This window comes from Manis javanica, chromosome 13, assembly GCF_040802235.1.
Source record: "Manis javanica isolate MJ-LG chromosome 13, MJ_LKY, whole genome shotgun sequence".
In the NCBI taxonomy this organism is placed as follows: domain Eukaryota; kingdom Metazoa; phylum Chordata; class Mammalia; order Pholidota; family Manidae; genus Manis; species Manis javanica.
In genome coordinates, this window is record NC_133168.1 from 91335450 (window position 1) to 91363027 (window position 27578).

The following is a 27578-nucleotide window of genomic DNA, read 5'->3' on the forward strand; positions in this document are numbered from 1 at the left end:
CAAATGTAATGAGGATATCAGGATTGTTTGGTCAAGAGATCAAAACTTGCCTTTTTTACAGTGAGCTCCACCCCTTCTTAGAGGTGCGGTCGATTTATACCTCGCCAGTAACACATGTACTTTTGCCTCATCCTCACAAGCATTGTGTGTTATCACTTTTTACCTTAGCCAGCCTGATAGGTAAAAGATGGTATCTTATTGTGGCTGTCACTTGCAATTTTCTTATTATGTGTAAAAGTGAATATCTTCCACTTTCACCTTAGGTGCAAGTGGCTGAGTAAATCATAAAATCATTTGCATTTCAGGCAGATCTTCATCACTGATCTATTCAAGGTCGCTCCCTTGTTAGATTTATTTGCTTATTCCCTTTTAAAAAATATATACATTTCTTGGTATTCTTGCAAAATGTGTGTTATTTTGTGGAGCACATGTTGTCATTTTAAGAGCAACCTGTTATTTCCTTTTCTGTGAACTCTTTGTTCATAGCCCTCGTCCATTTGGCTACTGGATTAGTCTTTTTTCCTATTGATTTGTAGGAGTTCTTTATATATTAAGGCGAAAACTCCTTTATTTCTGCTTTGAAAAAAACATTTCCAAGCTTGGCATTTGTCTTTTGACTTCATTTATGATGTTTATTGCCACTATTGCCTTTAGGAAAATGCCCAAACTCCTCACTACAACCCATAAAGACCTCAGTGGCCCATCCTCTGCCTCTCTAACCTCATCTTCCTCCGCCCTCTGCCTCTATCACTGCTCAAACTACTATGGACTCCTTGCTGTTTCCAAATGAGCCATTTCCCCACTGCAAGAAGATTTTTACCTCTGCCTGACACGCTCTTCCTTTCTTCCCCATTTTGTCTAGTTAATGCTCCTCCTCCTTTAGATTCCATCCACCCTCTCCAGAAAGCCCTTCCTGACCTCCTCCCAGGGGATAGGTATGTCCTGTTTATCACTACTCCCCAGCACCCAGCACCATACACAGTCATAATGGTTACTTAGGAAGTACTTGCTCAGTGAATGAATGAAAGAAGGTGTCAGGAAGTGACAGGCGGGTTGAACTGTTAAAAAATTTTTATTAAAATGTCCAAGAAGTACATTAATGTCCACAGTGTCAAATACCACAGACCCATAGAACACTGCAGCTCCCAGCAAAACCAGCAGAACCCAAAGCTGTTCACACGCATACGCACTCTCACGCATGCCACGCACCCGGCACATGCGGACACACACACATCCCAAGGGGAAAGACCAGAAGACAAACCACCCATTTTAGAAAAGACCAGAGTCCCCTTCCACCATGGTGCTGGGGTGGGGACAGGGCAAGGGGCTGAGGAGAGTATGGGCAGGGAACATACATAAACCGAGACACCCCCCCAATTGTATCCCCATTGCACCCCCAAAGAAAAATTCTTTTGTGTCATGGATGGCTGAAGATGTGTTATGATATTTTTTAAACCAAGAATTATCAAAGCAAGAAGGCAAATCTATATCCCTGGACTTTCTCACTGATAACCATAAATTAGAACCATGGATAATGTCTGTAGCAGGGAAGACTGAAGACTGCCATCAAGGATGAAGGTCTAGTTTGCACTTCTCAGTCTTTTCCTACATCTGCGTGTGTGTGTAAGAGTGCGATTATGTTTCCACTTCCCCCAAAATAGAGAGCAGTATTTGGAGTCAGAGGGAGGACCAAATACTCCTTTCTTCACTGTAGCTCCCACCTAGTGCCTTTTTAGAAATCTGAGTCTCAGTTTTGTGTAAAATGGGAAAATAATGGTCGCGAAGTCACTGAGAAGATTCGAGGAGATAGTAAGTACCTACTCCATAGCTGTCAACTATGATTACTACTTCCCAGGAGGAATATAGCTTCAATCAACACACTTTTCTCTACTGAACCCTTAACAGACCATATGTTTCCTTTTTTTTTTTCTTTCCTGCAGAGGGCTCATTCTCCACTAACTAATCCACAGACTTTACCCAGACGAGAATGGTTGAGAGTGAACAAAACATGGAGGAAAAGCTGTGGCTCCTTCCCACAAGAGGTCAGGGAGCTGGATTCTGGCTCTCTGCTTGGAAAGTCCTTTTAAAGGCTGTGGATTTCGGGGAGGAAGGCCAGTGAATTCTTTCCTACTTAAAAAATCTTAAAAACACGAGAGAAAAATTTGTGTGTGCGTGTGTTTTGGTTTGAACACTGTGAATCTCTCTAAAACATGATGGCAGGTAGACGTCACTACATAAGTTTTAAGTGTTTCTAGTGTGCCAGGCATTGCATGGAGACAGGGATGGAGTGGGGATTAAGGGTAGGACCCAGGGCAAGGATACTACCAATGTCTGCTTAGGGGGTGGGCATGGGCACTGAACTAGAAAACTTGGCACCTCGTTGGTCCAGAAAGGAGGTACTTTGTCTCCCTGAGAGATGGAGAGGGAATAAATCTGGGCATGTTGAGCCCTAAACATCCTGTCATCTGTGTGTGAGAGAAACTTACCACACATGCAGAGACAACAGATCTCAGCGGGGCACTAGACCTGGGCGGGTGAGCGATGCGCCTCCCCTCCATGGCCCACATACTGCTCAGACTGTCCTGACCCCTGAGTCTGAGGGCATGGAGGGAGGCCGTTCCAACAACATTCCTAAAATTCAGTGTATAGGAGTTGAGTACTCTATTTATCCACCAAGGCCAAAGACCGAATCAAGTTGAAGGTAAAGGAGGAGTGGCCATCAAGTTCAAGCCGTGTGCTTTCATATAGTTTTATACTCCCAAAGCTATGACTTAACTAAAGGCTTCAGCCTGCATTTAGGACTTCTGACGGTTTACCAAACCTGATACTCTGGTGTGAAAAGCAATTCCTTAATGAAAAAGCAAAACTATACACTCTTGCAACCTCATCAAAACCTTATTTCAACAACTGGCAATCAACCTTGTCAAAACAAGAGACAAAACTAAAGAATGATCTGTGCTGATTGTGCTTCCCTCCACTGGGTGATGCTCCCAGAGTTCAGCCTGACTAGAACCGACTTTTCAGACACATGGCTATGCCTGCCAAGACCTGTGTATGTAAGAAAGAGGAGAGAGGAGCTTTTTACAAAGGATTATGTAGGGGGAGATGTGGTTTGGGGCTCGAGGCCTTCCAGACCCTCGTTTCTCCCTGGGTTCTGTCTCCCCAGGTGAAGGCTCTGAGGAGGTGTGGGAAGGGGGACTGTGCTTTCTTTTGCCTGGTTCTTCAGCAGAAATTCCCTTCTTCCTTCTCCCAGTCCTCTGCTGGGTGTTTCTTGTGTTTTCTGCGCTCCTTGTGTGATTTGTGATGGCGATGCTGGTGGTGGTGCTGGTGGTGGTGATGGTGTCGCCGCATTCGATGGGACCGCCTGGCTGCAGGAAAGTGGGAGAGCACAGGGAAGCGGCAAAAGGTGTTGAGAAGCACCCCCCTTGGATGGGGGTGAAATGAAGGACACACCAGGCACGCTGGTAAGTTCTCTCGTATCTCAAAGCTGTATTATCAAGCAAGTATTTGGCCACATCAATGTGTGTAGTAATAAGATGTTTTAATTGAAGTTGAAAACCTGTGTTGAGGTGTCTTGGGGCAGCCACTTACGTTTGGTGCAGACAATTTGGGGCCGATCCCACTTGCCATTGCTCCGGCACCGGATGACAGCCACATGGTGCTGGGCAAATCCTTCATCACACTGGTACCGGACAGTGGCATGGACATTATATTTGGCCTTGCGGGCACCAATGGGTGAGGCGTTCTCCACAGCTGGAGGAGGACCACATAGCACTGGGGAATGGAGGAACCTCCAGTTAGGGAAGCGGCCAAGACTGGGGCTGAACTGGTTTCCGGTCTTGGGAATGACACACCCCTCAGTAGGTCTTGCCATTTGCCTAGCTGTGACCTCAAAGGGCTGGAAGTAACTGTGTCTGTCTCCTCACCCAACCCAGGAGCTCCTTAGGGGCAGGAAACTCCTGGCCACAACCTTCCCCTTAGTTCTTAAGCTGGCATGTGGAAATGAAGGAGATGGAAGGCAAGAATGATCTGAGCAAATGAAAGGAAGAAAGGATGTGAAAACTGGCAGAGAAATGGAAAGAAAGATGGAAGTTTAAGAGAAAGATGAACATGAGCGTGCACAGGAATGTTTCCTTAATATGTAAAGAGCTCTTACAAATCAATAAGAGCAAGCCAGTAGAAAATCAGGCAAAGGAGATGAACTCACATCTAAACACATACATAGGAAAATAAATACATACAAATAGCTTACCAACATATGAACAGTTGGTTATTTTCATCCTTAAAGATGTGCAAACTACAGTAACAATTAAACACTATTTTTTCACTACTTAGATGAACAAACAACAAAACATTTTGAGAACACACAGTTGGTAAGGGTGGAAAAAAAATGAGTTGTCTCACATAGTGCTGGAAGGTGAAAATTGGGCTGGGACGACTCTTCCGTTTACAAACTTAAATAAAACAATGAACCAGTAAGTGAGAGGCAGTAGAGACGTTGGGGTGGTGGTAAATAGCATACCTGTGCCCTTCTTACAGACGTAGGGGAGGTTGTAGTTGCAGGGAACGTCGTTCCAGCGCCCGCTCTCATGTGCAACCATCACCACACAGTCCTCCCCACCCGCGAAGAAGTTGTCAGGCTGGTTCTCCCGCCAGTTCTCATATTGCTGCAGGAGTGGGGAGCAGGGGGTGCTCAGGGGTTCTGTCACCACTCACTGCAGGACTCACCCCTGGCCAAACCACTCAACTGTTAGGGGACTCAGTGTATCCATCTCTACAATGGGCACTGTTCTGCCCACCCTGAGGGTGGCTGCCCCTGAGGCCTGACGCACTCCTCCTCTGGCTATGAGGTGAAGTGCCCTCACTTCTAGTCCTACTTCCTGCCTTGCTCCACAACAGTCAATTTTCCACATGGGTCACCATTAGATAAATAGTTGAACAAAGATAACCGCAGCCTGGAAGTCCACGGAGGCTTCCCTGAGGAGGCAATGGGAGAGCTGAAGATGCAAGGATAGGAATGATGTAAGCAGGGAACAGAGTTCCAAGCAGAGGGAACAGCTAATGCAAAGGCCCGGATGCAGGACTGAGCTTGTCCTGTTTGAGGAACGAAACGGAGGCCTGGGGCTGGAGCTGCTTGACTGAGTTGGGATGTGGTCAGGTGGTCAGAGAAGGGACAAGGGCCAGTTCTCACCATACAGGAGAGGAGGTGGATTCTTTCATTGTGGTAAAATATATATATAACATAAAATTTACCATTTTGATCATTTTCCGTGTCCAGTTCATTGGCATTAATTAGTTTCATAATGTTGTGCAATCTCCATCACTGTCTCGTCCCAGAACGTTTCGTCGTGCCAGACAGAAACTGTATCCGCTAAGTCTCCCCCCCTTCCACCCTGCCCCAGCCCTGGGGAACCACTGATGTACGCTGTCTCTACAGACTCGCCTATTCTAGATATATTCCACGTGAGTGGAACCAAATGCTTCGGTGCCTTTGTGTCCGGCTCTTCTCAGTGAGCACGATGTTTTCAAGGTTCATCCACACTGGAGCACACCAGGGCTTCACTCTTTTTCATGACCGAGTAGTGTTCAGAGTGGGTACGGGCCACATTTTGTCCCTCCATTCATCTGCTGATGGACTTTTGGGTTATTTCCACCTCTTGGTGATTGTGAATATTGCTGCTGTGGCTGTGGGTGTATGACTATCAGTCTGAGTCCCTGCTTTTACCTCTTTGAGGCATCTTCCTAGGAGTGGAATTCTGGGTCGTGTCACAACTGTGTGTTTAACTCTTTGAGGGTCCACCAGAGTTTTCCACAGCAGGAAGAGATGGATTTTTTTTTATCTAAGAGGGCTGGAAGCAGGGAGAATCCTGATCTGATACATGATTTTAAAAGGTCTTCAAGTATGATGTTTCTTTTCGGGGTACTGAAAATATTCTGGAATAAATAGAGGTGGTGACTGCACAGCCTTGTGTAGATTCTGAATGTCACTGAATTATAGTTTTTCAATGATCAATTTTATGTCATGTGAATCTAACCTCAATTAAAAAAAAAACTCCCCATGGCTTCCAGGTGGAAGGGGAAGAGCATAGGTAGCCAGTCTGGGGAAGGGAAGGTGGGAGGAGCTGCTTGCGGGGCTCCCACTGAGGGATAACAAAGGCTGCAGAATGAGCAGAAATGTAGGGAAATAGGAATGTATCAGCACCCATGGCGGGAGGACCAGACCGGTGAGTAAGAGGGGGCATGTCAGTCCCCAGCCCCAGGTTTGCAGCTTCAGCCACGGGGTGGACTGGGCCGTTCACAAGGCTGCGAAGTCAGAGGTGATGTGGGGCCTCACTGAATGAAGCTCCTTTGCCAACCCCCGGGTCTCAGCCACTGGGGACCTTTGACAGCCATCTGCAGACAATTTACACTAGAGGGTAAGGTGAAGCCAGGGTGCCACCCAGTACGGCTCTCATCTGTCCCTCTGTCCTAGGCAGGGCCCTAGTCAGCAGGCTTGATGGCAGGGACCCAGTCCCCCAGCCCCTGCCACTCACCAGCCCGGTGTTGTCTGTCCACTGGAAATCCCTCTCCACAATCCTGTCGTTCAAGCCGATCCACGTGTTTTCGTGCCCAAAGCCTGTGGGGTGGGGGGTTATAAGGGCTGGGTGCTGTGCCTCCCCTAGTCTAGGGTGCAGGCTAGAGGGGCAGGTAGGATGTGGGAGGGAAGGACCCAGGCTCTGCCCTAGCCTCAGGGTGGGCTCGAGGCCATGGTCCCCCATTTCCCAGATGGCAGGGACTCAGGCCCCCTCTTACCTGGGAGGTGGAGGTGGGCACAGAATGGGCTGGAATTAGGTGCCCTCCCTGCCACGATGTGTGGCTTAAACAGCAGAGGAAGGGATAAACAAAGCGATGGCCGATCTTTGCAAAAATGAGAGTAAGGGATAGCACGGCCAGCAGGTGGCGCTGCACGGGGTGGGCAGGTGAGATGGGGCTGCCCCTGGGTCACCGAGGAGGAAGTGGTCGGATGGGCGGGTTTGATTACATTGAGGAAAAAGAAGGGAGGGAGCCGGGCAACGAACAAATGAGAGAATTAAAGGGACAGGATGGGGAGAAAAATGAGTAAATGGATGGCCGAGCAAACAGTGGAAGGGTAACGAGTTAAATCAGTATGTGCCAGATTTAATTAGTGCAACACTTTTCCTAGGTCTGTGCTCAGCAACTTCCTCATTTCATCTCCCATGTGACTGATGCTTCCCCATGACGCTCGATCCCCTGGCCATTTTGTCATCAGCATACTTAGGGCCAGCTAAATTATAGTATGAATTACAGTATAGACTTATTAAATTAGATATTTACTTGTTTGCCTACATCCCCACAGGAACATCGCTCCTTGAGGACAGGATAATGTGTGTCTGACTCACTGCTGTGTCCTAGTGCCTGGAATGGGGCCTGACACATAGCAGGTGCTCAGGAAATATTTGGTGAGTGAATGAATGAAGTGAAGGTATGAACTGACAAGTGAATAAACAGACACACAAATGGGGTCAGGGATTGTGTTAACGAAAAGTTTCAGAGAGGTGGTGTCTTTGGGACCTTGGGGGAGATACCCTGGCAAAGGACTGCAAAGGCCACCCCAGAGTCCCTACTGTTAATGAAGCCATGTTCCTCAGGTGAGTGGATGCTGGTCAGGTGGCCGGCTCGGCGGCGGCAGTCCCTCTCGGCGTCCTCCCATGCTCGCCGATGGGCGAAGTAGCGGTAGCAGTGGCCCTGGAACTTGCGCCAGCCGCGGTCACAGCCCTCAGTGTCTGGAAGGTGGGACGGAGTGTGAGAGGGGCTGGTCTCCCATCAGACACAGGAACCAGTCTCAGGTCAGATCGCCCGTCTCCTCGGGCCTGTCCCCACCCTGTAAGGCTCTGTACCCCTTCCACATTCCCCTTGCTTGTTTGTGGCACAAAGGGATCCAACTTGAAGATCATCAGGCCCAGACCCTGGGTTCTACTCTGATGTTTCCTGCTCTGATCTGGTCACACCTTCTGTGAGGACCCAGGAACTCAGGAAATGGTCTCAGGAAGGAATACAACTGCCCTCGTGGTAAAAGGCTCGAGTAGACAGTTCTCCCCAAAAGATATACAAATGGCCAAGAAGCACATGAAAACATACTCAGCATCATTAGTCATGGGGAAACGCAAATCAGAAACACAGTGGGACACCAGCTCACTTTTTTGAAAAAAAGGAAAATAACAAGTGTTTGAGAGGATATGGAGAAATTGAAAACCATGTACATTGCTGGTGGGAAGGTAAAATGGTGCAGCTGCTGCAGAAAACAGTCTGCGGTTCCTAAAAAAATTAAACACAGAATTACCATATGGGACCCAGCCACCCCTCTCCTGGGTATATACACTAAAAAGAACAGGAAAAAAATAAGGCAAACAGGTGTTCAAGTAAAACGTGTACATAAATGTTCATAGCAGCACTAATCACATTAGCCACGAGAGGGAAACCCAGATATCCATCACGTGATAAAATGATGAACAAAATGTGGTCCATTCATACAAGGGAATATTATTCAGCCATAAAAAGGAATGGAGCTCTGATAAATGCTACTAGAAGGATAAATCTCAAAAATGTCATGCTGAGTGAAAGAAACCAAATACAAAAGGCTGCAAAGTATAAGATTCCATTTAGATGAAACGTACAGAATGGGCAAATTCACTGAGGTGGAAAGCAGATTATCGTTTGCCGGGGGCTGGGGGAGGTCGAGTTAGTGGCGGCTCATGGGACCAGCTTTACTTCTGGGCTCATGAAAGAGTTTTGGAACTAACCAGAGGTGGTGGTTGAAGAACACTGAACGTACTAAACGCCATTGTGTTGCATACAGACTTTAAAAAGGTTAGTTCTGTTACATGAATTTTATGTCAAAAAAACAATTTGCCTCCTGTTCAACTCACTGCCGTAGAACCTGAGACAGAGACCTGGAACCTGAGGGGGGAGCCTGTGGTCCAGCACCCAACCCCACTCCTAGTACCATTTGTGGGGTCTCAACAGAGACTCACCTTTTTCACACAGGCTACCCCCATAGCTGGGGAGGCAAAGGCAGATGAAGGCATTGACCTCATCGATGCAGGTGCCTCCATTCTCACAAGGGCTGGAGATGCAGTCATCAATATCTGGAGGGGTGGCAGAGGACTGAATTAGAGATCAGACTTTCCTGGGCTCCCAGTCCCCACAGGAAACAAGGCAGAAGATGCAGTCACGCTCCTGCCATCCATCCTGGGCCTTAGTGGCAGTCTGCACCGCCCAATGACTCTGGAGGTCAAGGCGGGAGAGCTTCACACAATTAACGTGAATTAGCATTAATGAGAGCAGATGCCACTGGGATGGCTGACAGCCGGAGAGTGGTGCAGAACATTCTACTTTATTCAAGAACAGTGCAGGTTATATTCTGGCAAACACGGACCCACAGAATGTCGAAGCTGGGGGTTCTCTCCAGAATGTGCAACCTAGGGAAACTGAGTTCCAGAGCATTTGCAAGGACTTGCAGGGAGTCACAAAGCTGTTTGTAGGTAGAGCTCTTCTACCAAACCCTGTGTAGGCAGTACCTGAAGCATGTATGTCACTGTGGGTGTCACATCTCCAATCTGAGATTTTTCTTTTTTGCAAAGTGGTGATGATAATAATAGCACCTTCTCAGAGGTGGTTTTGAGTGCAGACTCAATGAAAGGGCTTAAGAATTATGTCACTTGCATTCATTGTTATAGTTCTGCAATTAGTACTGTGGTTATGAAGTCAGTGAGATAATGCATACGACTCAAGAAACTAGATCACTTATATTTATTGTGATAATTTCATCATTTTTTATATTTCCTGTGTTGGGCACTGGGGCTAACATCCAGTGTTTCTGGTGTGCCTCTACTGCTGCTCATCCTGGAGAGGGTAGGACCCCTGGGGGTCCTTGGCTGGGGGGAGTCTGAGCCTTATCGTCTTCCTGTCCTATCCCTGCCCGGTAGTAATGGGAGGCGACACACCTGAGCCTTGGTCCCCGGGTGAGAGCTCAGTTGTTTGGTGCTGGTTCAGATAATTGGGTCTGATTTACTGGATGCAAGGAGTGCGGGAGGGAAAGGGGCATCTGAAGTCAGCATTTTGTTACCCCAGGGCTCTGAGTCAAACAAATCTAGGTTCAGATCTTGACCTGGGGCACTCACCGATCTCACAGTTCTCCCCAGTGAAGCCTTGGTCACAGCCACAGCCGTACATGGTGCCATTGGCCTTACAGGTGCCTCCGTGCAGGCAAGGGTTGTTCTCGCAGGGATCCAAGGCGGCTGCGGGATGGACACACAAGGCAGTGTGGGAAGAAGTCAGGCCACCATGTCACCTGCCTTCCCAGAATCCAGGCTTTCAACCCCCAAAAATCCTGTTTGTGGAGACCCCTCTAGAACTTCCGAATAGGTGGTCGCCAACTTCCTCTTGCATGCCCCTGTGACGAGGAGCTCACTCCTTCCAAGAACAGCCCCCAAACGTGCGGGCTGCCCTGCCTGCGGCCAAGCCCCTCCTCAGACAACTGGAATGGGCTTCCTGAAGCTTCTCTGCCGGGTCTTCTCCTAGAACGCAGGCTGAAGTGCCATCCCTGACTTGTGCCCCTCTTCTGGCCATATCCTGCTGGCCATTGTACTTTCCACGGTTTGGAGCACAGAACTGGACATAAGGGTCCAGGTGGAGTATGAACAGCACTAGGAAGAGTGGGAACCATCGCCTCCTTCATTCTGGTGGTTCAACCTTCTGACGCAACTTCAGCGGTTATAATGTAGAGTGGCGGTGGATTACAGCGGTTACAACCATGGCCTCTGAGGTCAGAGAGGTTGATTCAACCCCTGACTCTGCCACTCACAAGGGGACCCTGGGCAAATTACTTCTCTGAGTTTCAGATGCCTCATCCACAAAACAGAAATAAAAATAGCTCATCCTTCTCCCCCAGTCCTGACCATATGCCACGTCTGGCTCTGTCTGTATCAGGCTGGGGCATCTTGAAGGATCTCAGCATTGCTCAGCACGGGCATGGCCCCCAGCGGGTATCGAGGAATGTGGGTCCCTGCCCGCCTCACCACCACTTCCCTCATCAGCGGGCTTTCTCTGGAGGGAGGAGGGTCTTCCCTCCCCATCTCAGGGGCCTGGATGCCTTGGTGGGTGGTCTCCACCCCAGAGACTGGGAGGGGCAGAACAAGCCAACCCCTAGCCCCTGTCAGGACAGTGAGCCACCCCTCCACAGCACAGATCCGAGAACCAAGTCCCAGTGAAGGGCATGGCCTGGTTCAAAGGCACACGGGGAGACAGTACGAGAGCCAAGACTGGCCTCCAAGGCTCTGGAAGCCCAGCTTAAGGCCCTCTCTCCAGCCCCTGTAACCCACAATGTGTTTCTTTATTGGCCTGGTCTGGGCTTCACAAGAAACTGAGGTGGTAACAAGCACCTTCTCCTCCCGGGTCTCCTGGCCTCCACAGGAAGCCACCAGGAGAGTCTATGTCAACCTGGGTCAGGTTATGTCCCTCCTCTGCCTAAATCCCTCCACAGCTCCACACTGCCCTCAGATGAAAAGCCGAAGGGCCCTCACAGCAGCCACACAAAGCCTGTGCGATCTTTTCCGGCATCTCCCTGCCCAACCTCCACTTCTCTCCCCTTTGCCCACATTGCTCCAGCCACACTGGTCTTGCTGTTCCTACTACGCACCAGACAGGGGCCTGTCTCAGGGCCTCTGCACGGGCTGTTCCTCCTGCCTGGAAGGCTCTTCCCCCCAGACCTCAGCATGTCCTCTCTACCTCCTTCAGGCTTGCTCAGATTTCATGTGGTTAGACAGGCAGACCCATATAGCTATTTAAATTAATTAAAATGGAATAAAAGCAAATACGCCATCCCTCAGTCAATACTGGCCACACATTTCAAGGATTCAGTAGCCATATGTGCCTGGTTTCTACTATGTTAGACAACCTAGCTCCAGAACGTTTCTATCATTGGGAATGTTCTAGAGTGTTGCTCTAAAACGTCAGCTTCCAGAGGATAAGGGATTTGATCTCAACGTGGGATCTGGAACATGGCAGGCATTCAACAGTTGCTTATTAACTGAATCAGAGTAGCTGCTAGTGCACCTGCAGTAGCTGAGCCCTGTGCCTGGGGTGGTGGCAGGTGCCCTCACACCTGACTGGAAGGTCCATGGCCATGTCCTGTCCTCGGCGCCGCCTCAGCACATGTGTGCACATGCGTGGGGCTGCAGGGCTTGGGGATGTGTTAGCCCCACTAGGGGCCCGGAGCTGCTGACACCTGCCCACGGACTGGCGGTGACTCAGTCGCTTGCTATGCTGCATTTATTTTTGGCTTCATTAGCATTTCTGCTGCTAGCGGGTGGGTGGGTAGGCACCCGGGTCTCCCCCAGCGCTGAATGCCTCCCTCTGCCCAGGCTGCTGCTGGCTTCAGACGGTAGCCAAGAAATCAGCCAAGTCCAGGACAGATCCAGCCATGGCCTTGAGAGCTCATCACCACGTGACTTCCCTGCCCTCTCAGACCACCCCTTCTCTAGCTCCTCTGGCACTGAGCCTCCTTCTGTCTGCCCATCCCCCCAAGCAGCCCCTTCTCTGTTCCCTCCCTGGTGAGCTCCCTGAGACCTCAGGTGTCTTATTTTTTACACCAGCGAAATAAGCATCGTACAGCCTAGCGATCAAGACAAGAGACTGTTGTTAGATGGCCTGGTTTCAAAGTTCACCATTGACACTCTCCAGCTGCATGACTCTGCACGAGCCACCTGACCACTCTGTGCCTCAGTCTCCCTATCTGTAAAGCAGGGTCTTACTGGAACTTGTTCCACAAGCACATCATAAGGATTAACCAAGCTGATTCCAATCAATGCTCAGAATAAGCCAAACACACAGGCAGTCACCAATAAGTGTCAGCCTTTATCAGATGCATGCACCTCTGCCCAGGATCTGCCTGCCTCCGGGGCATCTGGGCAGAGGTCATGTGATTCTGCTACAGAGCGCAGAGGTGACAGGGCGGGCGATGAAACCTTGCATCCACTACTTGCATCTCCATGACACTTTGTCTTCAAAGAAGGGAACAAGTGTAAAACCAGTTGTGTTAATACATGTTTTGCAACTCAGAAAAAGTGACTTTTAATTAGCTGCTGCTTGACCAAAAAAACAGCTCAATATGGCAGGACTTAAAAAAAAAGGAGGGGCGAGCAGCAGCTGCCGGGAATTAGACAGGGGCCATGGGTGTAGTCAGAGCAGGGTGAGGGCCTCCGGAAAAAACAAAGCAAGATAATCCACTGTGGGATTTTCTCTGGCCTGCTGGGGGGCCCAATTGTTTTTCTGACTTTACCCAGGTGCTGCTTTTCTTCCTCCAGCCCTAGTCAAGAGATTTGCCACCAGGGCAATGTAACAAGCAAGCCCAAAACAAACAGGTAGGATTCCATTTTGAAAATAGGATTGCATTTTAAAACCCAATTTGTTAAAAAGTAGCTTTAACATACTCTTTGACAAACAGACAGTAACTCAGCCCACCTTGGGAGCAAAGCAGGCAGCCTTGAGTGATATACTCCCAGACCAGGAAGCTGCTAGCCTGGGAGGGAATCAGAGCAGTAAATTCTTGCAAATAACCAGGAAGAATAGTAAGAAACTTCATGTCTCTTCAAAGATAAACATTTTGGGACCATCTGGCAGGTGTGCATTCCTAGCCCTTTGTCTCTCCACCACCTATAAAACCCCTAGACAACGCACCACTGCGGGGCTCTCTTGTCCCCTCCTGGCATTAGCTGGGAGCTCTGTCCTCTCCTTTTCTCTCTAAATAAAAGCCTCTCACTTGCTCTCCTAAAAAAAAAAAAAAAAAAGGTGGGGTGAACGGTAGCGGGGAGAGGGTCGGTGGGGGGCACTGGAATTTGCAGGCTGAGCTGCAGGGCAGACTGGGCCCCAGGAGAACAGGGCGGCCGGCAGCTTTCCCTGGACTCCGCGGGGTACAGAGCAGCTAAGGCTTACTCAAACCTGGGCTCCCATTGAAAGCTGGTCACTGCCTAACCAGAAGTGATATCCATGCCTAAACCTCAGTTTGCTGTCTGTGAAATGGGGGTGATGCTTATCACTCCCGCACCTTTGGAGCACCCACCTTCCCTGTGTCTTGAGCACCCCCAAGATCCACACCACCGAATTCCAGCTGCAATTCCCACTTGCCTACTTCTTCCCGGCCACACCTCTTCCTTCTGGCCCCACCTGGAGGGTGTCTGTGTGTAGCTCTGTCCTCCCCAGCCTGGGGCATCACTGAAGGCTGGACCCCAGCATCACAGAGCTCTGTCTGGCTCCCAGTGGGCATGAACGTGATTTGTTGACTGAACTCGGTCTCCAAACTCCACCCAAAACCTCATTACCAGCTGGCATCAAAGTACATCAAAGGGCATCAAGCACAACTTCACCTCCTGACCTTTGCCTAGCCTGTTGTCCCTGCCAGGAACATTGTTTTTGGAATTCAACCCTACCCAATGAGCTCCCATTTCCAAACCCTCCCCACGTTCCCAGGAACAACCCTTCCTCCCAGCTCTGGGCTCCCTCAGCCCCTGATCCCCAAGCCCTGACCACCTTGGGCTGCGTGAGGCCATGAGCTCAGAACTCACCCTCCTCTGCACTCCCATTTGCAGGGGTGCCTGGCAGGGCTGGCTCTTCTCCACTCGCTGCCTCCTCCCAGAAGCCCTCCACACCTGGGCTCCCTGCCAAGTCCTCCAGCTCAAACTCCTCTGGCCCCAGAGAGGCAGGCAGCAGGGTGCCAAGGGAGTCCCACGGCGCTGTAGGCTCCCCACAAAAAACTGAGATGGGCTGATCTGTGCTGGCTGCTGTCAGTGTCCAGGGAGAAAGAGTGGGCTTCCCTGGGGGGCTGCCTGGGGCTGAGGCCCCCAGCATCCCCTGGGTCACCATCTGGCCCTCCAGTTTTGGCTGGGGTGGGGAGCTTGAAGAGGTCACTGGGGACATGGCCAGGATGCCAGCCTCGTCCCCCTGGTCCGGGGACATGAGGGATGTCACCATGCTTGAATCCGTAGCCACTTGAGGGTTCAAGGTGGGGCTTGCAGCTTCCTCAACTGCGTGGGATCCAGGTTCCCAAATCCCACCAGCATCTCCGGGGTCCGGTGCGGCTACAGCACCCGTGGGACCCACTGTGGCTCCTCCAGTGGAAGCAGTCCAGGTCTCCAAACTCAGGGCTCCCTCAGGCATCAGGAAGACTCCAGGGACCCCTGAGGGTGCAGATGGGGGGCGGGTGTCCAGCGCTTTGCTGTGCACTGATGGCCACATGCCCCGTGCCTCGTCCACTGTGGCTTCTGCCAGGCTGGAGGTGGGGTTCTCTGCAGTGCTGAAGACCCCAGACCCAGACCCTGAGATGTCCCTGGCTACCACGGGCTCAATGGCAATCTCAGTGGGGGTGAAACTGGCTGCCACATTCCTGTCCGTAGAAACCTGTGGGCTGGGGCTGGGATGCTCAGCTTTGCTGAGCCCAGGAGGGTGGATGCCCCCAATTTCTCCAAAAGCTGCCCTGGGGGTGTCAGGACTGGCTCCAGCTTGTTCATCTGTGACTGCCTGCAAAGGGGCCATGGGACTTCCTGTTTCGTGGCCACTGAGTGACAGCGACGTGGCCTCTTCACCCTGTCCTGTTGGGCCCGAGGAGGGAGGCAAGGAATACATTTCTGGATGGATGGGGTCCTGGGAGCTGTCCTCTATCTCTGAGGCAGCAGAAGGTGGGGCAGCAGCCATGGCCTCACCGTGTCCCTCGACCCCATTGGCTTGGGTGGAGAGGGGCGTAGAGTGTTGTAGGAGCCACACTTTGGGGGCACGAAGCATGGCTATGACAGGGAGGTCTGGGGAAGTGACTGTGGGAGATGCTTCCCTGGGGGCAGTGCTGGGGCCTTCCAACGGGCTGACAGCCAGGACAGTGGCCTCCAAGGGGGACCGGGGCAGGTCAGGGGTGGCTGGCCTCCCGCTGAGGCCCTCAGCTTCTTCTAGTTCCAGGCCAAGGGCCCTGCTGGAGCCTGGGATGCTGGGTTGGACCACAGTTGGGGGCCACAGCCAGGGCTCTGGGGGGCTCCTGTCACCAGGGGAACCTGCAACAATATCAACGATAGCAGTTGTAATCATCGCTTGGTAGATCCTTTGTTTCTCCTCGGCTCCAGGCCCAAGGAAAGGGGGGCTTCTGAGGCTTGTTGAGGCCAGGGAGCCAGCTGGGATTCGGAACCTCCTCCCCAGTCCCCCTTGGGTCCCCAAGCAGATTCCCCTGCCCCCTGGGTCCCACTCACCAGCTCCAGGCACATCCACCTCATTGGTCAGCACCTCCCAGGGGCTTTGGCTCCGGCCGCTCCCTGCGGCCTCTGTGGCTCCCAGGGCCAGGGGAGGCTCCACGTGATTTCCAGCAGCCTCTGGGGCTGGGGGCTGGGCACTGGCCTTGAGCACCCCCTCCAGCCCTGGCTGAGGTTCCTGCTGCTGGAAGTGGCGCCCGTTCAACCCTTTAAAACGCCCCTTCCTCCTGGGCGTGGGCCCACCTGAGGTCGCCTCTGTGTGTACACCTGCCACTGTGCCTGCCTCTGTGCTGCTGGGACTGGGGGCCACCATGTGCAGCCACTCCTCTTCAACCTCCAGGGCCCGCGCTGGGGCTAGTGTGGGATCCCCAGGGGCAGGGGTAGGGGCCTCTTGAGACTCCGGCTTCTCTGCCAAGATCACAGGCTCTTCCTGCCCACTGGACACCAGAGGCTCTTGGAAGTCTGGGGGGACCACCTCCTCCTCCCCCAGGCTGGGCTCCAGTTCTTGGACTGGGGGCCCTTCTGCAGACAGAATCTCCCCCTCATCCCCCGAGGAGGGGGTGTCTGGGTCTTCGTGTTGTGGTGTAGGGTGATGGGCTGTGGGAGAAAGCAGAAGAGGCTGTGTGAGGCGCAGCAGTTGCTGGGAAGTTCAGCCTGAAGTCTGCCTACCTTTCAGCATGCTGCAGCACCTCTGTATCTCTGTGCCCTTCTGTCTCTTTGGGTGGTGTCTGGGGTTCCCCAGAGGGTTAAGTACAAAGTTATCACTCCCACTGTTCAGGCTGGAGCCCACTGTCAAAGTCAGTCAACTAGTCAGGGGTGAAGGGACGACGTGACTTGCTAGCGAATCTCAGGCAGTGGTCCACTCTTACAGGGCAGGTCAGACTTGGACCGGGGCTCCTACCCGTGGGGGAGGAAACGCCTAATAGCCGTGGCTTTCCTACGAAGGGGTTTCTTCTTTCCCCCCTTACACATAACACTTAGCTCCTTGGTGGTGTCCTTTGCATTTCTGAGTCTGTGGGCCCACCCAGGGGCGAGGGTCGTCCAGGGTGCTGTGTCTGGGTGTGTGCCTTCCTCGCGGGTGGTGGCTAGTTGAGACATCACTTCCTCCCCAAGGTGTGCTTGTGGCGTGGCCCCAGGTAAGAGAGGCTCCATTCAGGGCCTTGTCTTTCAGAGACCTCAGGAGATACAGCCCAGACCCTAAACAGGACTTCCCCGCCTGAGTTTGGCTTCCTGTGCGGCTGGGTTCTTCTCCCGCCCCCACCCCCGCAAGGCTCCGAAGAAAGTAATTATTTTGTGGGCGTGGCCTTCGCTCGAGGGCGTGGCTTATCGTCGAGTAGATTTCCACTTTTCTCTACCCAGCCTGGCCTCTGCACAGCTCCCAGGGGCGTGGCCTTTACCCAGTTACACGCTCTCAGGGGGCGTGGCCTCAACGCACCTCGGAAGCAGTAGGCGTCGTAGCGCGCTTCAGGCGCAGGGAAACCCGTGCGGTTGGCGAAGCGGTACACGGTGCGCACGCCAGGGGCTGGGCCCCCGCAGCGCCGGCGCGGCGTCTGGATCGGGTAGCGCACGCTGCCGTCGGCCAGCCAGCCCGGGTCGCACTGGTCCAGGCCCTCGTGCCAGGCCAGGTGCAGCTGTCCCACCGAGGCCAGCACGGCGCCCTGGCGGCGACACTGGGCACGCGCGCCGGCCAGCGTCAGGCGGCGGGCCGGGCCCACGTAGAAGACCTCGCCTGCGGGAAGGCGCGGGCGGAGGTCAGAGGGCTGTTACTCCTCCCCGGGAGACCGGGATGGGGGACCCACTCCAAACACCCTAAACGAGGTGGCGACAGATGCAAAGCCATGCATCGGAACGCCGTTGTTACCCTCACGCATCGCTAGGATGAAAGTGGGCGTTGGCTCATTTTTACAAACAAGGTAACTCGGGCCCCTGAGCGAGTGGGGCCTCCGAGAGGGAGGGGGGCTGAGTGAGGGAACACAGAGGAGGAGACGGGAGGAGTCGGGGAGGCGGAGAGGCTCAGAAAAGGAGAGGGGCTCCTGGAGAGGAGGAAGACTCTGGGAAAGGGCCGGGCCCAAGTCTTGACTGCAGATTTAGACAGGGATGAGACGGTCAGTCAGGCAAGAACTTAGGGGGGCTAGGAGGCTGGCGGGCTCAGGGAAGGTTGGGGGAGGTGCTGCCAAACCCAGACTTACCCCCCAGCTCCCGGGCAAAGCAGTACACATCATAAAGTTCCCGTGGGTCTCGCCTCCCATAGCTTCTCACCCCTGGAAGGCTGCTACGGTCACCGTAGCAACCAGGACGGGACTGGGTGATAGGATACCTGACAAAAGAAGGAAGGGGTCCCTCTCAGATGTGTGCTCCTGGGCACCCCCTTCCAAGGACCATCTTTACCCAGACAGGCTGGCTCCCCATATTCCCACCCTGTGTACCCCCTCACCGAACAGTGCGGTCAGACAGCCAACCAGCATCACAGTTGTCAAAGCCATCCTCAAAAGCAGCCTGTAGATGCCGCGGGGCTGCAATGATGGCCGAAATGAGATGACAGGCCTCCTGGGCCTCAGCAAAGGTCAGCGCATAGCGATCCTGGGCCGCCCGGTAGTGGAACACAACACCTGTGGGGGAACATCCAGGATAGGGGCTAATTTATGCTGAAATCTTCAGCAACAGACCTGCCTCTTGCAGAATGCCCCCTCCCTCCACCAGTCTGATAATAAGAGACCTGCTGCTTTATACTGCCCTGTACCACATCTGTTTACTCAGCACCAGGCACAGCTCTAGGGTGATGGAGAGTGAAACTGATATGCCCTCATTTAACAGATGAGTAAATTGATAGCAGTGACCATAAAAGACTAGAATTTGTCAAATAGTTACCCTGTACAAGTGCATGTGTAAGCATTATCTCATTGAAATCTTGCAACAGTCCTGATTATCCCCATTTCCACAGGAGGAAACTAACGCTCAGAGAGGTTGAGGGATGTCCAGGGCCACACAGCAAGGATGAGAATTCATATCCAGAAAGTTTTGACTCCAAGCATAGCACTCTTCATGCCCAGGGTTATAGGTAGTGGAGATGGCAAGAGTAATGAAGAGTAAGAGAGAAATTGCCCTTTAACAACTAAGTACATGCACTGATAGGAGAAGCATGGGCAGCAATGGGAGATCAGATGTGATTCTTGCCCAGCCTAGGAATGGAGTCACAGAAGGCTCCCTGGAAGAGGTGAGATGTAAGCCAGGATGTGAAGCATCAATGATAGGCTTCCTGCGACTCAATTGTGATTTAGAGATGAAAGAAATGAACAAGAGCAAGACAAAGGAATGAAGTTACTTTGCTGTATCGTATCAAACGGAGAGCTCCCAGAACAAAGCAGCTGGCTATGTTCCCAGCATTGTGCTGGCACGTGGTAGGTGCTCAGTAAATGTTCAGCTGAATAAATGCACGAACCCAAAGGTGGAATTCACTTCCTTTACCACTTATCAGTATTCTTGGAGGTTTATCGGTTTTGAGAAGTGAGACCTTGGAAAGGGGATGATTGGTTGATCCAATAAAATACGTAGGGAGGCGGGGACTTGCCCATGGCCAAAATAGGTTAAGGGAAATTGACTTCCCAGCAGGAGTCCACAGGCTATTTTCTGCCAATCCTTTCCCTGAGTTATTTGTGAAATATTATTGAGCATCTGCTGTGTGCCATGCCCTGTTCTAGGACTTTGCTTTAAGAATTAAAAAAATGTTTTTTGTGCCTTGTTCACCTTGATCAGTTAGGAAAACAAACTACACTGGATATTTCAGCAGAAAGAATTTAATACAGGAATTGGCCAAGCAGGTATTTGAGGACTGTTATTTACTTAAGATATATTTTCAACTGTGTTTAAAAAGAGTCTTACTCTTTACAAACAAATTTATTGTAAAAGGAAATGTGTATTTCCATTTTAAATAGAAAGCCAATATCCTCTGCCTTATGTGAAAGTAGAGAGCCATTAACTGGGCTTTCAAACAAGGTCGTGAAACCCTGTGCAGCCCTGTGGTCCGGGAGACTGAGCCAGAGGCTGCTCTCTTAGCTGGAAGAGAGAGGTGCTAAAGAGAGCGGGGTACGTGTGGAGGCTTTTTTTTCAGGACTTTATCAGAAGAATTTAAAGGGAATCACTGTTCAGGGAGTGATTTCTAAGGCGGCGTTCAGTGGGCGTGCTTCAGGCTCAGCCCCTCCCACCAGCAGCCTTGGCCCTCCCCTACCCCCCCCCCCAACTGACCTGTCACCTCCAGGGGCACCAGATCCTGCTCATCATCGATGCCCTTCACCACCTGGCAGCGGTAGAGCCCCGAGTCGCTGGCTCTCAGCGGCCCCAACAGCAGCGTCGCATTGGCCCGGTGCCGGGGGTAGGCAGGCAGTGACACGCGTCCCTGCCAGTCCTTGGCCACTCGAACCACATTGTCCTTGGCCACCAGGATGGGCAAGTCCTGCCGCTGACCTGATGCGGTCCGCACCTTGGTCCACTTGACTCGAGGGGCTTCCCGGGCTGCACCCAGCCATGGCTGCAGGGTGAAGAGACAGGGAAGAGCCACCAGCTCTGCCAGTGCAGCCCGGACCGACCCAGACCCCACCTTCTGCATGCGGAGCCCCTTCTCGGTGGTTGCCGCTGCAGTGGTGGCGTCCTGTGTGCCTGCAGTGGAGAAGGCAGAGAGAGGGCCTGACTCAAAGGCAGGATCAGCACAGACTGCTATTTCCCTCCCTTTACAGATATGGAGGCTGAGCCTGGAGAGGTTAGGCTGTCTACACAACATAATGCAGCGTACAGATCATTGATCTGCATCCCAATCTGTGAGCAGAAGAGAAGTCATGGGGTCAGATCCTCTCACGGTTCTGCCTCCACTTGAAGTGCAGACCCTGGAGGCCAGGGATTTGACTCTGTCCCTCACTCACTGTGTGGCATGGGAAAAGTCACGTTCCTCCTCTGAGCCATAGTCTCTCCAAAAGTTAAGTGAGAGGCAGCCACTGGAAAGGAGATGGTGTTTGTGGAGCACCTTCTATGATTTTCATAACCACCTGTAGCCATGTCTCATCCTTTTTTGGACGGGGTTGAGGAAACTGAGGACCAGAGACGTCATTTTGCTTGCCTGTGAGCAAACTGTACTTGGCCCACAGAGCAAACCAGGAGACATTTCTAAAGCCGGGGCTTTTGACCACCCCTGGAGAGACTCCAGAGAAAGGCTTTCTAGACCTTTATTGCTAGTGCCCCACCCGTGGCAGGCATCACTAATCAATCTCTGCATGATTCTCTTTTTCTTCTCTTTCTTTAGCTCATCTCAGCAAAACAGTGAGAGGCGGGAATCTCCAGCCTCCACTGGCAATGACTAAAAATAACCTTTCAGGTGCTTTGTTCTCTTTTGACTGTTCAAAAACCTTTTTCATCTATTCTCATTTTATTTTCTAGACCAAGGTGGGTAACCAGCAGGATAAGGCTTGCAAGTTTAAAAGCTACCCCATCTTGTCAGTCCCCCAGAATCAAACCTCTCCCACCCAGTAAGCCAACTCACCCTGCTCCCCTGCCACAAAGAGCAGCATCTGGAGTATGAGGAGGCCCAAGGCCCAGACAGATGTGGCCCCCATCCTGGACCTGGAATGAGACGGAGAGGGAGGGGGAAGAAGAGCGGTGAATACAACCCCCACTCCCAGAGAACAGACATGGAAGGACCAAGTCCCCCCACTCTACAGATATGGAAACTGGGGTTTACAGAGGCTGGTATGTCACTCAAAGTCACACAGTCAGCAAGCAAGAGCTGAGCCAGGATCCAAGCCCAGGACCAGCTGACTTCAGAATCCCAACAGTAAAGTCTCATGGTCAGAAGCATGATGCTGGAGTGAATCAGACCTGGGGTTACCCCTCTGCCTGTGTCTTGCTGTGTGACCTTGGACAAGTAGCTTAGCCTGTCTGTGCCTCACTTTCTTTGTAGGTCAGATGGGGATAAAATCTAGTAGTCAGAAGGAATAGATGAGTCCAGACAGTCAGTACACTTAAAATGCTTACAGCTGCCTAGGATGAAGGAGTAAATTTCAGCTGTTGTTATTATTACTGGCCTTAATACAGCCAAGATCAAAATCCCATTTTTTAGCTTCACCTCCCCAATCAGACTCAGGGCTCCTAGAGGGCAGCAGCCAGTTCCAGTCTGCCCGGGGTCACCAGTCCTAGCAGCAGGCTGGCTTCCAAGCCAGTTTTTAATCTGGGTCAGCTGACTGACACGATTCTCAGATTCAATTCCAGGATTTGGTTGTTGCTAAGATTCTATTCTTGGTTTCTGGGATTTTTAAGGAGCTGCCAAGACCCAGCTGAAGGAAGGGGCCTCACCCCTGCCCACCCCATCCTCCCCCTGACTTCACACTGCCTGGCAAAGATGCCTCCTGGTCACACAGAAACTCCAGGTGCCTGTCCAGTCTTCTGTAGGGGTTGTGGCCCAGGGGCATAAACTAGATAATTGTTGAGAGCCGACTGTAAGCAAGGCCTGTTCCAGGAACTGGAACACAGCAGGGGTCTCCCAGACCTCACATTATTCCCTTTGGGAGTGGCCCATCCCCAAAGCCTCCCATCCCTCTGGATACACCCCCACAATGGGGCTCAGGAGGTGGGGCCAGAGGGGAAGTTATAGCATCACCTAGAAACCCAGTTATTGCACCCTCACCCCAATAAAAGAATAGCCTTGAGAAGGGGAGAGTATGGATAGTCCAGAGGCCCTCAGTGCCCATTCCCAGCTGCCAGTGGCTCCTGCAGAGAGGGACCTGTCCGTGGTGCTGAACTCTGGGGCAGGAACTCGCCTTCTTGGTCTCCTTGCCTTCTTTGGTAGCACCCAGGGGCCCAGAGAGGGTTAGTGGTTTGCCTGGAGCTGCACAGCAGGGCAGAGGCCAGGCCTGGAATGTGCCCCCAGCTACCAATTTGTAAACCTCAGCAACCTCTGTCTCCATCCCAGGCTCTCTTGATTTCTCGCCCTTGGAACCCTGAGCAAGTGTGGGGCCCCCTGATGGCTGTTCAAGTCCTGGCTGGGTATGACGGTTGAGCAGGACTCTGGGTATTAGAGGGTGGGGCAGGAGAGCTTTAAGAGGGGGTGAAAGAGGGGGTGAGTTCAGAGAATTCTCACACGCACACATACAATACACACACACAGTGTATTGTTAAGAGCTCAGGCTACATCCAGATAATCTAGCTTTAAGCCCTGCCTCTACTTCCTACACATTTCATGACCGTAGACAGGCTGCTTCATCACTCTGTGCCTCAGTTTCCTCACCTGTAAAATGGGGATCACCCAGACCATACCTCATAGGGTTATAGTGAGGACAGAACGAGCTGAGACTTATGAAGTCCCAGAAATGTTAAATTTTAAAAAAAAAACAGCTTTTTGTACCCAGAACCTCATGTACACATCCAAATACACAGAGAGGGCCCAATATAATGACAGACACAGCTTCAGGTGCACCGCCCCCACGCGCACAAGTCCTCCCACACGCACTAGATCCCTTCCTCTTGCACTCTCACACACTGACACCTCTTCTCTTAAAATACCTCCTTCCCAGGGCCACCAGAGGTGAGCATTTACACAGCTGTCTGGGGCCCGTCCCTCATGAATAATGCATGAGCCTCATGCATATGCAAGCAGGGGCCAACAGGGCTTGGGAGGAGGGGCTGCCTGAAAGGAAAGTGTGTGTGTGTGTGTGTGTGTGTCCCTCTCCTTCACACCCACCTCTTGTCTCAGTGGGCACTGAATAAAGATGAGTTTGCCAGCAGGCTTTTTTATATGTTTGCACCCGGGTGTGCACCAGGTGCTGTATCCAGGCAAGGATATCCATGTCCATGAGGTTGCACCTGTGATGTGTGGATGTATGCATGGGTCCGCAGCAGCTTTGTGTACTGTGTGACGCGTAGGGGACCTAGTGTGATTTCTGGATGTGTAGGGTCCAGGTGCCCCTCGGCAGGGGCTGTAAGCACATGTTTTTGTTTCTGGCCTGAGAGTTAGGGCATATTTGTGTGCATGGGTGTGAACATAAAACTCTTCAGAGAAAGGAAGCCAGGCTCAGCAAATCATCCCAGTCTGCCCTTTAGGGACCTGAGCCGCCTGCCAACATTTCCCTCATTAGCTCCTTCTGACTCTGCACACAGACTACATCTCACACCCCCATGCCTGGATCCACACTGCCAATCACACGGAGAGAGCCCTTGCTGTACTCATAGGGCACACATGCAGCCGCACACCCCAGACTCAGAGCCTGGGAGACTCACACGCGAACAGATTCCCAGTGACATTAACAAAGAAAGACAATATGGGCACTTCCAAGACAGGCAGCACGTCTTCTGCACAAAGACACACACCCAGTCTCAGCCTCCCCACGTCAACCCCGCGATGAGGCCACACTGTCAGACATAGCTCCGCACACTCACACACACAGCTATGCCAGCCCCTGGCACACACCGGGCTGGATAAATGGGGCTTGGTGACCGGAAGGCACACATCATTTTGCCACCTGGTGTCGTGGCCCCTGGCACAAGTTTCCTGACAAAGACACGATCTCGGTCACGTTAGACTCATAGAAGACCCCAGAGCCCCCTATGGGCACACACCCTCTCCCAGCACGGGGTAGACACTCACACACAAAGCCCCCAATGCCTGGGGTGGGGGGCACCTTCCATTGGTAATGTCCACACATGAGCAAAAGGCTTCTGGGTTCTGGGGTCCCACATTCTGCCCACCCCTCTCTCCCCACCCCTCCTCCACGTCCCCCGCTGGGGACCAGTGCCAACCCTCTCCTCAGCCTGGCTGTCTCCCACTAATGCTGCTGAGAGGAACAAAGCCCCGCGTGCAGGAATGGGGGTTGTTCCTGTCCAGGCTGGGAAACCAGCCTCTACTTCCCAGCGCCTGTGCCCCAAACCAAGCAGTACTTCCACACGTATCTACAGGGACAGATGGAATTGAGGAGGTGAGGCTGAGGTCTGTGTCTTGTTGGGAGGATGTGGTCAGAGGGGAAGGTGCTGGGGGTGCCCCCTTCTTGGGATTGGGTGCCCCTCAGAGGTCCTCATCCGTGACAGGGGCTTTAGAAAGCTCCCACCCAGCATTCACTTAGGAGACCATGTGTGCTCCCTGGGAGAAGGGACAGCACCCCAACTCCAGGTCCGAGGGAACAAGGACCTTGGGATGGAGCCCCCATAGAGCCCTCTCCCTGAGTTAGGATGTGGTGACAGGACCAGGGCCACAAGGAGAGGGAGACCACAGGGCGCCCCTTCCCTGCAGCCGTTCACTCTTCACACAGACCCTCTCCCATGATCTGGGTGCCCCCTCCCTGCTGCAGTACAGCCCAGAGTCCTCCATTCATCTGCAAATTGGGGATCCCCACTTAGAATCCTGGGGCGTCTTAGCTCAGACCCTGGGGTACCCTGTTTTGGAGTCCTCCATACAGCACCTGGGTGTTCCCCTTTTCTCTCCGAACTTGGGGTGCCCCTCTCTTATTCTTGGTTCCCAGTGTTCCCCCCCCAATTCTGAGACCCACCCCCAGCTCGGCTTCCTCCCCACCGTGGGGTCATCTCCACGTTCCCTGGATAACCTTACCCTCAAATCCGCGTCCCCCTGACATTGCCAAGCCCCCTCCCCGTTTGCGGTTCCTCTCCAACCCAGGACTCCCTTCCCCCCTCGGCTCCCCTCCCTATTCTGGGGGCTTCTATCTGATCCCGGGCCTCTCCCCAATCCCGGGCTCTGTCTCTAAACCGGGGACCTCTCCCCCCAACGCAGACCCCTCCCCACGACGGATCCCCACCTGACTCCTAGCTCGGACGCATCCCGGGCGGTCCCCAGGCACAAAGGACTCAGCTCGGCCCGCTCTCGGCGCCGGGTCCAGCCCCTGCGCCCTGCGCTCCGCTCACCCCAGCGCCGCCTCGGCGCTTATAAAGGGGCCGCGGGGCTGCTCTGCGCATGCGTCCCTCAAAGCCCTCGGCCGCCTGAGAAGCTGGGGGTGGGGGGCGCCTCCTGCCTAAAACCCCCTATTCATTCCTTGGAGCACTCACCCCAGCAGGGGAGGACTGCCCCTGATTTTCCCTCCTTCAATCCCCCAAAAGCCACGTTAAGTATCTTCAGGTGCTCCGTGGTGGGGTCTGCCCCATCTTACAGATGCAGAAACTGAGCCCTAGAGCGGTGAAGTGGCTCCAAAGGTCTCTCGGAGAAGGGCAGAGCTGGGATGACAACCCCGGCCTGTCGGATTCTCTGGGAAGAAGTTTTGGTTACAATTACTGTTTCATCCCACGTATACAGAGGGAAAGCAGAGGCTCGGAGAACCTAGGAAGATCTCTGGGTCACACAGCTGACAAGGGGCTCACAGGGTGGGAGTCCAGGCGGTTCACACCCCAGAGATCTTTCCACCGGCTCCATTCATTCATTCATGCCTGCATCCAATCAGCATTTATGGAGCACCTGCTGTGGATCAGGTATTGTTCTAAGAATACTTTTGCTTTGGGCAGGGGGCTGGTGTGTGCCTTTGCAGGGAGGATCCATTCCGACCTCGAAAAACCTAGATATGTACAATGGAATATTATTCAGCCATGAAAAGGAATGGAGTATGGATACACTGTACCACATGGTTGAATTTTGAAGACATCATGCCCAGTGAAAGAAGCTAGACACAAAAGGCCACAGTATGATTCCATTTATATGAAATATTCAGAATAGACAGATCTGGAGGCAGAAAGCAGATTAATGATTATTAAGGGTTCGGAAGGGGGAATGGGGGATGATGACTCATGGGGACAAGGTTCCCTTCGGAATGATGGGAATGTTCTAGAACTAGATAGTGGTGGAGTTGCACAATAATGTGAATATAATTAATGCCACTGCATTGGGTACTTTAAAGTGTTTTGTGTTCTGTGTATATTACCACAATGAGAAATGGAAATGAGGAGGACAAAAGCTTAAAGAGGTCAGCTCCTTCCCCCAACTTCCTTCCCACAAGCTTGGTCGTGGTTTCTCGGCGCTGAGAAGGGGCTGTACTGAGCCAAAGGTCTGTGCCCTCTGCACTGTGTCTGCATCTGTGTGTGTGTGTGTCTCTGAGGGTGGGTATTAGTTTGGTGGGGGGGACATACAAACAGGGGACAAGGTGGTATTGGCAAGATTACCAGAGTGGGTAGAAATGAGTGAAGGATGAGGCAACACCCCAGAGAAGCAGGATCACTGTATGTGTCATTGTCTCATGCGTGGGGACCCAGCCTGGTCCAGGGGGAGATGAGTGGTGGCCCCTGGGGCTGAAGTGACCCCTTGAGGAGCTGTGCTTACTGTCC

At 52.4% G+C, this 27578-nt stretch overlaps 1 protein-coding gene across 3 annotated transcripts; it reads right to left on the reverse strand.

Annotated features, from left to right (window-relative positions):
* Window positions 1-1678: 1678 nt before the first annotated feature.
* On the reverse strand, window positions 1679-26205 carry NCAN (neurocan). Of its 3 annotated transcripts, none has more exons than XM_036996149.2 (15): window positions 26069-26205; window positions 21814-21893; window positions 20529-20939; window positions 18721-18895; window positions 18476-18603; window positions 17722-18015; window positions 16287-16883; window positions 14622-16094; window positions 10182-10298; window positions 9033-9146; window positions 7626-7784; window positions 6534-6616; window positions 4523-4667; window positions 3592-3774; window positions 1679-3364 (listed from the first exon to the last, which is right to left on the reverse strand). In XM_036996149.2, the coding sequence occupies exons 2-15, from the start codon at window positions 21884-21886 to the stop codon at window positions 3033-3035; spliced, it is 4284 nt and encodes a 1427-aa protein (XP_036852044.2). In that variant the 5' UTR covers window positions 21887-21893; window positions 26069-26205; the 3' UTR covers window positions 1679-3032. The 3 variants fall into 3 exon arrangements, with proteins under 3 accessions (XP_036852044.2, XP_036852045.2, XP_036852046.2); XM_036996150.2 differs by having other exon boundaries at window positions 3091-3368; XM_036996151.2 differs by lacking the exon at window positions 3592-3774 and having other exon boundaries at window positions 3091-3368.
* Window positions 26206-27578: the final 1373 nt, after the last annotated feature.